We start from the raw sequence: 12780 nt of genomic DNA, 5'->3' as shown, positions 1-12780 counted from the left end.
CTGGATCTGTACAATATCCATAGTGTGTGTGGCTGTTGGACTCTATTCACTTCTTGCTTCACACCCTATTGCTTGAGGATATTTTAGTTCTTTTAAGTTTGACATTTTGTCATAGCCAGGAATTTCATTTCTGCTTTTCAAAGAGGAAGGCATACTAGAACCAATTACAATGATGATAATATGAACTGACGACTCTTGACAGTGCATTGTTATACTATATTGTGTAAATTTCCCCTTTTAACAAGGAGTATGTTTTTTTATTTCAAAGGTGTCTTAACGTAACAAATTGGGCATTTCGGCAATCTCCAGTATTTCTTTTCAAAGTTCCTGAATACATGTTAAAACACGATTGAGACAAACAGACATGAAACAATAACCAAGAAGTAGATGGAGATAAGAAGGCAATATAAACAATAGTTTCTGACACAACATGCTGGTTCTCTCACCTCCCCAGACTCCACCTCTCTGCTCTAATGACCCATGCAGGCCTGTCTATGTAAACGTTCATTCATAACTGCCAGGGCAGGGAGAGATTGCTGGTAATTTTCCACAGCGATGATACAACCAAATGACCTCCCTATGTTTTGATGACAGTTGTGTTTGCACGGCCGGGACTGATTGGACACCAAAACCAGGCGTCTCTTCTAGAAAGATAAGTATGTAAGACAACCAAATACAACATTTAGCACGTGGCCATTTTGAAACTGAGAACGATAATGACAAATGGCAGTAGGCCATCATGCAACAAGGAATGATTATGAAGACACATGAAGAAATATGTATCCCAGGATGAAACACAACTGTTCTGCAAATATAAAGAAAAAGCAATGTCCGGGACCTGAGGCAGGGTCACGCCTTGAGGCAGGACCGGGGTCACGACCTGAGGTTGGGTAGGCACTAAGCACCTTGCCTCTCAACCATAGAACTCAGACATTCTTGTTCAGCCTCACTTCCTCTAGCCATCCGTCTGAACAAAGAGAACTTCCTGTCTACATAGGAGAGATTACTCAACATGCTTGACAGGTTTCCCTTGGTTATTACTGACGAGCATGGGATATGTTGGCGACTTCCAGATCCATGTGCAACCAGTGTTGCACATCGATGTTTCACAGTTTTAAACTGTTGAAACCCCTTGCTCTCAACTTCAGACTGCTCTCACAACACATTGTAAAACCAGCCAACTCCAAAAACCTTGAGAGAGGGACAAAGAGAGGGAGAGGGAGAGACTCTTTGTTTCCTCCCCCACTTTCCAAAGTTGAAGTCATGCATCAGAAACGCTGAGGAGTGGAATGATGATTCACACCTCATACGCCTCTACCCACAACCCCCCACTCCCCCTGTTCAAACTCCTCCTGGGGCCTTTCAGGACCTGTCCACAGGGTAAAGTGCTTTACAAGGGAATATCCCCTCATTTTTGACTGAGCGGGCCCATGTATTTGAGGTGACAGTATGTTTTATGGGATGACATGATGGAATGTCATCCCTGTTAGGAGGAATAGGAGGAGAATGCTAAATTCTCATTATTTCCTGTTCATTAGGCAAAACATCTTTTTTTTTACTTTTTGAGAGTGTGAAGTGAGGCCAGAGGCTAGATTAAATTATTTGGGGACAAAATTGTGATACATAAAAGTGCTTGCGTGGCTAAGCCCTCACAAGCACTTTTGGTCTAGGCAGTGAGGTAAGCACAATGAGGGTTCCAGCATGGCTAATTAGTCATTTGTTGCGTTTGCCAACACAGCAAACAAACAAAATCTGTTTTCAAAGAACTACACCAAGTCCATTATTTTCTTTTACTATTAGCCTACACATGCAGTCACGAAAGAATGTCCAAAGTAGCTATACCACAAAAAGACTGCCAATGATAATCACAAACATAATAACATTCAAATACATTCCAACGCCCAACTGACACGCGCTGAATTACACAATGTTTTATTCAAACACAAAACAGAAAGGCAGAAACAGCATCCAATCCAAACTATGACGAATCTTGTCTTCTTTCTCTCGTCATTTTCCTCTCTGTGTTAAGGGTACAATGGGTCTTTTAACAGATGCTTGGGCATGTCCCCACTTGAGCAGCTGTGTGTGGTGTTTTGACTGGGCTGCTTCTTCTGAAAGGTGGCCTGATAGTCCTGAAGCACTCATGCTAACTGATGCTATCGCTAGCCAGCTCCCAGCATTAAAGCGGATCAAAACTTTGGAGACCTGCAAAACAAAGGGTCTTGGAAATAGAATGAGGCTGTCAGGGTGTGAGGAGGGGTAGGACCCAAATGCACGAGAGATGCGAGGCATGGTCGAAACAAGGGTTTTAATTCTCAAAAACGGGGAACAGATAGGGCACTCACAGGGACAGGTATTGTAAGGACAAGACAAAAACTGGACACAAAACACAAAACCTAAATACACAGAACCAAACGACACACAGGTGGACACAATAACGCTAACGAGAACAGGTGAAGACAATGACAGGGAAACACTAGGGCAGGACAAAAAACTGAAACCGGGGGGGGGCACGGCTGTGGCCGTGACAGAGGCAGGCCGAGGTTATGTTTGCCCTGACAACTGTTTGAGTTAAGGGCAGTCGGGCCTCTTGAGTTACATAGCAGGCAAAGTGCCAGAGCTTTGGAATCTGTCACATGCATACCAGACCATATCACAAACACAGCATTTTGTGCCCCTAGATGTACTAACCACTACGTCTCAAATGTACTGTACTGCGAGAGGGGGGTTCAAATGTCAATCTCCCCTTCAGAGAGAGCAACACGACCAACCTTGCAACAACCAACATTGTGAGACATTGACCAATTTGGCCTCGTGTCTGAAGCATACTGTGTCTGGAAATGATATCCCTGGCATGATAATAGCAAGGATTTGGAGGAGGGCGCAGGTTCATATTGCTGTGCAAAGGACATGGAGACCACACGTGGTATAAAAGCTAAGGTCTTTATTAGGTCGTTGTGGGAGTCAATGTCATGACCTCAACCATAAATCTTGCTTTCATCACAGACCTCCTAGCTTATACCCTTCTAGACACAGAACAAGTTTCTGTTGCATCGTTCCAAAGACCATTACATTACAATGAATGACTCAGGCCAATACAAATATTGACGTTCTACCTCCCTCTGAAACAAACCCACTCTTTTTTTCCCATCAACAATGGAGAAGCTCGCAAAGTAGTATTTCTATGGCGGACAAAACAAACAATACCAGGAAAATTTATGTTTAGGGAGGACAATGTCAAAAGTTGCTATTGTAATTGGGAAAAAAGAAAGACAAACCCCCACCAAAAAAGGGTCCGTAGCTTTGGATCTCCCACAGTACCAAAACAAAAGAGATGAAGAAAGTGAAACTTGACAGGGTCTTTGTGGAGGAAGCGCTGGGGTGGAGGACAAGGTGCAGAGTGTCTCCAGGGAGACTGCCCTCTCTTTCATTGGACAAACAGCAGAGGAAGCTGCGTGACAAGACCAAGTGGAGCTGGGACTTACAGGCTCTCATCGCTAACGCAGAGCAAGAGCTAAAGCAGACCTAGTGTGGATGGAAGCCAGGATTACGGCAAACTATTTCCACTGTTGCTTGTCTTCGACATGAAGCCAAATTCTGTCCAGGACAGAATTCTAAGCCTGAGGTTACACAAAACTGTATCTCTTTTAATGGGAGAATCCTCTCTGGGCTGGTTCTGTAGACTGAGACTAGGTTCAGTTTGTGTCTGGGGGAACCGGTCGGTGGTATTTACAGTATGTACCATGACACCCTCATAGCTTTTCCTACTCATTCATATCCTACATGAGGTTGTTGACTTAGACGACATGAGCCTTCGCCCTATGTGAGCCTGCGGGGAGCTTCCTAGGGGGTTAGAGGTCGCCGCTAATGGAGACGGGGCTGGTTACATTTACATTTATTCATTTAGCAGACGCTTTTATCCAAAGCGACTTCCAAGAGAGAGCTTTACAAAGTGCATAGGTCACTGATCATAACAATGAGATAGCCACAAAACATTGCGAGTAGCCAAAACATGAAGCACACATTGTGAACAACCAAAGTAAGTGCCAAAGGGAAGAACCATAAGAGCATGTAGTTAAACAAGTTACAATAAAGTTAAAAAAAAAAAGAAAAAAAACAACAATAATAAAAACAATATATCACAGCGAGTACAAACAATTTTAAATCAGTTACCACTAACCACAAGAGCAACAAGTATCTGAGCAAGAGTCATTGTGATCCTTGAGGAAACTAACATCGGGTCAAGCAAACCATTCCTAAGTACCGTTGTACTCCCGGATCAAGTGCGTCTTGAGCCTTTTTCTCTGGGTTCTTCTCTGTCTCTGCCTCTTTGTTTGTCTCCTCCATACTCCATTTAGCCGCTGTGTCCCAAGCTCTCTCTCTCTCTCTCTCTCTGTCTTTCTCTGTCACTGTTTCTCTCTTTCCCGACACTCCCTTTCTCCCCTCGTACCTGCCCCTGCATTCTATAGGGCTGATGGAGATAGACAGCGCTGAGCCAGTGCATATGTTAGGAGGATATCAACAGTTACTATACAAACCAGCAGTATGCTTTCTATTAAATAAGTATATTTGTGTTCATCTCATCTAAACTCAGTTTTTATTACTAGAAAGGTATTATTATATTATAGTATCATATGATCAACTGGTATAGCATCTGAATGATGCAAGTTTGGTTGTTTGAGACTGCAATGGTTTCAAAATCCTTTAGTCCCCCCCCCTCTCTCAGGAGCTTGGTTTAGCTACACTAAAACGCACAGCCCCTGTGTTTATCTTAAGTTCAGAGTCACTAACACCCACGGCACTCAGCACCGAGAGCTTTCACTCAGTTCCAGGCTGTTCTATCTCACTCTGTCAACGCTCCTTAACAACCTGTCCATCAACAGAACACCCCGATCAGTTCCTAAAACAGATCCTTTACATGGCATTGCCACGCAATGTCATTTACGTGATTTGGCCATGAGCTCAATGGTTTCCTGATTAGCTGGGTCATGCTGCGGCCATGGCGTCTCATAGGACCTGACCCCCGTATGACCTTATGACATGAACCTGATTAGCCGGTAGTGGTCAAAGGTGGCCGTCTCTCTGTGGCATGTTGAACCTGGTTTACAACTTATCTCTGTTTGTGGCCGGCTCTGCACTTCTCTCCCCAAGCCAATTCCCAACACTGGAAAAACATCTGGCCAAGCCCTGGCAGGGGGTGGGGGTTAGTGGGGTGTGTGAAATCAAGTTAGGGGCTTAGAAAAGGTGAGGTTTTAGAGGGGATGAAGCCAAACAGACTCTGGCAGGTTATTGTGACAAGGCCTATAACTGAAGCTCTCTGGCTGCTAACACCCCCAAACATGGTCCAGCTGCTTATGTGGTGGGGGGTGGAGGGGTGGGAGGTAACCGTGCCATGAGGCATGTCTCCTTGACCCTGCTATGCTGCAACCCCCCCCCCCCCCCCCCCCCTCCCAAACCAACGTTATCTGCCTCTCAAACAGCCACCAGTTTTCGAGACGGCATCAACAAATCAACAAGGAGAAAGAAAGGTGTGACAAAGGGTTGGAAAAAGAGTGTTTGGTGGCAGGGTAGACTCTCAAGAGGTATCAGACACCTTTTAGTCTCAGTGGTTGCCGCCGAAATCCCATGTCTCCCGGCCTTGACAACAGAATCGGTTACGATTATTAGAGGAGAAACCGGGGCCAGGCTCACAATGGTGTGTATTTATGTCTGGGTGGGGGTGGGGGATAGTGTGTGGGGCCATCAAGTGCACAGTGTGTCTGTTGTCTGACCAGACGGAGACCACAGTGTCACATGGGACAGTATGTGATCTGTGCTGACACTCCTGTGATTAGGACACGGTCGTACAACACATCCCCTGACTTTGTCTCCATGTGTCAACAACTTGGTATGCCGCAGTGAAAATTGACTTTGAAGGGAGCTTTTTGAGAAGCATAGCCAAGCAATCTGACTACCAGAACAATTATTGATGATCATGTTGACGTGAGTCAAATCGGTGACTTGATATCCTTCGATTCTGTTATCATCTCAAATAAAAATATATCGGATGTTCATGAAAGCGTGTTGTGAGCGAACCATCGCTGCACAGCGCAAAACACAGATCACTCATCCTGTCCATGTGATCGTCAGTCTGGGTGGTCAGACAAGAGGCGGACTGTGTAGCAGGAATCCTCAGACTCCTAGAAGGAGCTGGCCTGGGGAGATGACTGCTCACTGGTGTCAGGAGGCTGGGGTCTGGGTCTGGGGCAACGAGGCCATCACGGCCCAGACAGCACAATGTGCTTCTTATGTGACCAGCGTGGGATCTAACCCAAGGGCCTTTCTCATTGCCACCTAGAGGTTTCTTCCCACCCTCCAGAGCAGAGTCCCCCCCCCCCCCCCCCTCCATACATTCACAAAGACCAGGAAATACTCAGTCAGACATTTGTGGTCGTCAACCAAAAATAGTTGGAGAGCTATGACTCTATACCGTACGTACAGATACTGTATACTGTACTAACCGCAGTTTCTTTTTGGTCTGGAAAACGTTTCCCAGTCGGCTGTTCGAACATCTCACGCCGCTGTAATAACAAGTCGGCTTCCTGCTGCATGTTGTGGGAGTGCGGGCTCTGTGAACTGACACTCCACACAGGCTGAGGAGGGAAGAATGGGAAGGGGGACGAACAGGAAGTAGGAGTGGCTGGGGTCAGGGTTTGCGCCCCGTCTTCCAACCCCTCTCCATATAGACCCCCCCCACCCACCCCCACCCCTCCTGCATTTTTTTTTTTTTACCCCTGCTTCTGGCTCAGGGAAAGAGATAGGCCTGTCTTATTATGCTACTTTCATCTGAGGAATGCTGGGTTGATATGGATTAGAGACCTTGAGTTTGCACACTCCCTTCGAGCTGCAGTTCGCTCCCACTGGGTAATTACAGGTGAAGCGGCAGCAGTTTGAGATGGTGATGCTAAATCCTTCAACGCTGGAACATGAGACAAAGCTGAGGTCTTTGTAAATGAATCTGTTCCTCCTCCTCCGAAAAAAGGCAGTCCCTTGAACATGAAAACCTCAAAAGACTGCTGTGCTTAACTACAGAGTGCTGTGAATCCCAAAGAGTTTTCACAATCGCAAAGTTACATAAACATAGAAAAAATGCCCTGATAACATTTACACAGAAATGCTGTCTTTCCTTCCTCTCCACACCTCTCATCGCTAGGGATGTTACATCTCAAAAATACATTATCCAAAAGCGCTGAGTCTAATTTGCCTCTGCCTGGTCTTTTACAACTGCTTAGCGTAGAGTGCCCCAAAAATAGAGCCTCTTCTTTTGGAGTGTCTGGGCACCCGCTCTGACTGGCAGAAAGGCTGGCGTCTGGTTCTAATTAATGCTATTTTGGACGGTTGGGGAACAATATGAGGAAGCTTGGCGAAAGAGGGCAGCAGGATTGAGGCACTAAACAATCAACACTCGGTAAAACCATGATATTCATCCCCCAGTCCTCACTTTTTACAACGTAAGAACATTGTGCTGTATATGTTGATAAGCTCTTCGGGGAGTGCAGGGGATGATTGAGCACTGCCTATGTACAGACAGGATATAGAGTAGAGAAAAGTGTTGGAAGAGGAGAAGTTTTGTATCAACTTCTAATATTACAGTTGTGTCTCTGATTTAATCTTACTAGTTTGGTGGTAAAGAGGGGAGAGAAGAGAAAGAGAGAGAATAATTCAAATGTTATGACCCTTTCAACCCATCAAGGTTTAACAGACGGAGGCTGTGTCTGTCACTCACCGCTGAAGTAGCTCTTGACCTTCAGGTAACCGACGCTGAGGCGAAGGACAGACAGCTTGTCCAGCCGTGCCCGCACGTCATCAGAGAAGGGCAGCAGGTTGGTCAGCTTGTCCAGTTCGCCATTCAACCGATCCCTGTGACGCTTTGATGGGTTGGACTTGATGCCATCGTGGTTATTGGGCTTTGGACTGGAGAGACACAGAAACAAACGCATGAGGCACAGAGGCGTTAGGATGTATAATTGGTCCAAAACAGTACGTTAAAAAGATAGGTGTCCCTGATATGACACTGGGGATTGCGTGCAGTTAGAGTTTGGTCTATGGACAGACTATCGAACGCTTACTGGAGGATTTTTCTCGTCTAACTCTGTGGTTAGGGAACTGGGTCATTTGCATGACATCATCCTGACATTACTGGGGGCAGTTGTTTGTCCTTGAAAGTGTGCTTTACCACATTGCTTCAGGGCAGACTAGAGTTACTGTGCAGGATATCCCAGTTATTTGCTGTTTGGCTCTATAACTGTAGTAAAACTTTTGTAAAACAATGTCCTAAACCAAGATGTTTTTCATAGATCAATGAAACTGTGTCTAATATGGTTCATTCGTATTGACCTAACTTTTTAAGGTTGCGATGTTGCTGTGTTTATGGCGCCTTGGGAAATTATTGTTTTGGAAAGTAGGTTTGTAAGACTACCCCCCTACCTGTTCACTCAAGGCCTTTTAGCTGTAACTCAAACCAGAGGTTTAGGCTAAATTTGAGACTGGAGATAGATAAGAGGAGAACTGACAACACCTGAAAGAGCCTCATGGACAAAAGGCTACAGTGTGAGGCGACTGTTGTTTACCTTCAGCCAAACTCTGTGTAGGGGATTTAACTGTGAAAGGCAAAATACCCAATCTTTCAGTCAGAAGCCTACAGTATGATTACAACATAAGTTTGATTCACATACGCAGTACTGGGGGTCAAAATAATGGAAATGGCTTAAGCTCACAAATGATGCACCAAGAAGATATGAGATGTTGATATTACTGTGTTGATAATGTAATTCAATGTTCATGGAACTATTCATGAAGTCTATTTTGTGTTAAACGCATAAAAAAGAGGAGGAAGGGGAGTCACTTACTCCGACAACCTCTTGAAGAAGGTCAAAGGCATCTGGTTTGAATTCACCAGAAGAAAACTACGAGAAGTTAAACCTAAAGATGACTATCTATCTATTCCTGGCATTCATCAGAGGCAGTGAAATCACTGAAAACAAGGAAGGTGCATTGTTTTCCTGAATCTTTTTAATCGGTTTTGGCCAGACATGTTCCTTTTCATTCTCAGAAAATGGCCAACCTTTTATTGAAAAAAATAGATATGACTGTACAATTTGTTTGCTAAATTAGGCTAGTTCTTATTAGAAACAAATGTTTCTTTTCAGTTCTCCTTCAAGGACTGAGAGCCACACACAACAATGGTTCCAGGTTGCACTTTTTTTTCTGAGTGTACAAAGACAGCTTGTCTATGTTGTTGAGACAACAATGTTCAGAACAAAAGACTGCTTTCATTTTCAAGAAGAAAAAAGACTCTCCAAAGTGCCAGGAAACTTGTGAGGCAATGGTGGAGGTAGTCATACCTGAGCAGGGTGAACGTTATTCTGTAAAAATAAACATTCTTTGCTGGGTAACATGTCACATACTGCAAAGACAGGGAGAAGGAGTCTTGCATGCGCAATCTCTAGGCATGTCTTCATCCATTTATGCACTTTGTGATTAGTTTAATGGAGAAAAATATTTGAAGCAATCATGCTGGAAATTATACAAGCTAATAGTCAAAGGTGAAGTGTGATTTAAAGAGTGAAGGCAGATATGTTAACATATTATAAAAGCCTAGGCAGTGGAAATAAAGAACCCTTCATTGTTGAGTTGAGTATTGTATATCTCTGCAACACAACTGGACATTGGCCAAAAAGGTCGCACTTTAACGTCAGTGCTCGCATATTTTGTTAATATTGTGTTATAGTTTAAGTATCTTAAAACAAACAAACAAACAAACAAACAAAAAGTCAACACCTTTCACACTAGTGCTGTACACGAACAACACGCTGGTTCAAATTTGCTTGACAGCAATGTATGTATCTTTACTATGGCCAGCAGGCCACTGTTGTGTAACTGTGATAGCTGAAAATATGTTTATTTGCAGAAAAAAAGGACAAAAACGTGTTCTCATAATTGGAAAAAAAAGTCGAGGCCTATCAGATTACAGAACCTTGCGCCAGCTCCCCCTTGCTGCCCCTCCCTCATGTAAGCATCGCGTGAGAGCACAGCCAGCTAGCAACTTGATTATGATTAATGCAAGGGTAGACTGCTACTTCCATGGCAGACCGTGTCTAGTCTACACACCGAGGCAGACTTTTAAGGTAACCCTAAACATTTGAATCGATGTATTGACTATTGCCCTCTACAAATAGATGCATGTATTCGTACATTCAGCTATTTTGACAACACAGTCCAACCATAATTTGAACTTGTTGTATTAGTACTGGTAGGCTATAGATGACCAATGAAGTATCGCAAACTTCATTGGTTATCCTTCCTACCTGTAGCTACAGTACCCGAATAGTTTCCCTGTTACTACAAATAATCTTGAATACAATTTATAACTATTTGATACGATTCGAATGGTTATTCCTACAAGAATACAATTTATAACTAAAACATGACATCTGGGAGATACGGAAGCACAATGGTAATATAATGCATGCATCTATCGATCATTTCAACTGAAGCGTTTATGAACAAGGGGACGGTTTGCTTACACTTTCTGAACAGGCTTCTTCCGTTTCTTAGCAGCGTAGAGCGCCACGTTCCCCAACATAGTCTGTTTCTCAAGTGTAAAGTCAATAAAACAATCTTTATCCTGTTTCCACCTCTTATTCTTGTCGATGTTTCTAAGATTCACACAATTAGAAGAAATCGGACTGCTGTTAAAATCCCTGCTGAATAAGCCGACACGCAGCTCGCTTTGGTCGGAGCAACCTCTGACAGAATCCTCCCTGATAAACCGAGAAATCCAATGAGGGCTGAAACCAAAAAACAAAAAAAAGTGAAGGGTTTTCCTCGTCCAAAGAAATAGTCAGTCAAATAGTATCCGTATTCCTTAAAAGTTTTATATACGGAGTCTTAAAACTCAAACAGACTCCAGTTGCGTTATAAGCTGCTTTGCTCCTACTCCAACCAACCAGACACTGTTACTGTAAACTGCGCAGCAGGTACAGTGGCCTTGCTATTGGTGCGAGCGTTTTGAGAGAGAAGAGAGAGGCTTTTAAGGTGGTCCACATGATATGATATCATGAGACTTGCAACACTTTATACTGGTGTAGCCTAAAATGACTTGACAACTCCAACAGCAAGACAAAAATACTCTAACCCTTAAACATTGAGCACAAGGTTGTTTTTAAAGGAAGTATGATGATTTTCAAAATAATGATTTCTCTGATTTAAATGGCCATACTCTTTTGCTTTTCAAGTGAAACATGTGGCAGCTAAAAATGCAATTACAATATCATAAAATGATAATCAAATATATTTTTATAACAGCTATGCCACTCTCCACCCATCAAGCCCAGCCATTAAGAAGTCCTATATCTTCAGCGCATTGGGTAAGATGAAGAAATATGATGCCTCAATGTAGCTTGAGCAATGAAGTTTAAATAGACTTAGCTGCATATGACTGCAGACCAAGAGGTTTACAGGGTCACATCTCTCTTCATCTGTTTAATGAACATGTTATTGTTTTAGCATTAGAATCACGTCTATAGTGCAAATCCTTTCTTTGACATGGATATGTATTCATGCTCCAGTGTTGACAGCCCAGCTGTGATTCGGTCACCAAGCCTGCCAGGGTGTGGAAAAACACACACAGCCTCTGACCATATCACAAAGAAAGAGGTGCTCGCATATTGAAACAGTGTCACCCAAAACAAACGACCTGAGCTGTTACATAAACACAAAGGCTTTCTTTCACTTTGAACGTACCAAAAGTCATGTTCACACAGTTAAATCATTGGATATTTGGACTGTTGTATTGACAATTGCCTCCCACTCCCTGAATACGGTTGATTGCAAAGGCCTAGCAAGGGTTGAGAAGGTCACTCTCTCTGCTAGTACTGTACGATATCACTCACAAGATGTTTGGATTCGTTGTCATGACCCAGCATGCCTAAACCTTTCATCAACAATACTTCCAATGAAGGTCACCATTCGTAACTAACTTGAGATCTCAAAGTGGATATTTCTAAGGAACAAAACATGCCAATCACTTGTGACCGTGAGAGTGTCCTTTTGAATGCTTGATTGTGCTGACTGCATAAGTCCATGTGCCACAGTCTAGAGACACCTGTACCGTCTGGAGGTACATCTGTCACTGAAAGGGGTGATGCCGGAGCAACACTGCACAGTTTTCTGTTTTCCCTCCATCGCTACACTTTTCCCTGTCATTTTCCTGTATGTCATCTAAAGTCATGTGATAATAGGCCTTAGTTGAAAATAGGCCTTAACACTGTTATATGGTTTGGGTTAACGTTAGCAATATCAAATTGTCATATTGTACATTTAAGCAGGTCAAACATCTCTCATCTGTGTAGCCTATTGTATTAATAAGGATTGTGTAAGAGTTGCATTTGTGTCCTTTTACTTTTACCAATGTAAAATAATTAGTTTGACTAATCATCTAACCTGGTATACTCTGTGTTCATCATTTCATTGCTCATATATGTCTTGAGTGAATATAAATCTTAGCCAGGGATCAAGCATACTCTGTAAAATGTGCAAGTAGAACATTGCCATGTCTTGGAGCATATAAATAAAGACATTATAAGTTCAGCTGGGACAGTAAAACTGTGGTTGGTTTCCATAATGAGTGAGTAAGCAAGTCACATATTACAACCAGTTTTACTAAGACACAGAGGTGACTTTAATGCGGTTGTAAACATGTTCAGTGACTGAATGCTGCTCATGAAACTTCCAATTCTG

At 43.3% G+C, this 12780-nt stretch overlaps 1 protein-coding gene across 1 annotated transcript in view; it reads right to left on the bottom strand.

Moving 5' to 3' along the window:
• ahr2 (aryl hydrocarbon receptor 2) overlaps positions 1-10979 on the bottom strand; it is a gene marked incomplete in the record, with an annotated part of 20919 nt that extends 9940 nt beyond the window's left edge. Inside the window, 2 exon segments of the mRNA XM_067260018.1 lie at positions 7766-7953; positions 10566-10979. Coding sequence (XP_067116119.1) covers positions 7766-7953; positions 10566-10624 — 247 coding nt within the window.
• Positions 10980-12780: the final 1801 nt, after the last annotated feature.

This window comes from Osmerus mordax, chromosome 22, assembly GCF_038355195.1.
Source record: "Osmerus mordax isolate fOsmMor3 chromosome 22, fOsmMor3.pri, whole genome shotgun sequence".
In the NCBI taxonomy this organism is placed as follows: Eukaryota; Metazoa; Chordata; class Actinopteri; order Osmeriformes; family Osmeridae; genus Osmerus; species Osmerus mordax.
The sequence above is the reverse complement of the archived record's forward strand: the minus strand, read 5'-3'. Positions and strand labels throughout refer to the sequence as shown.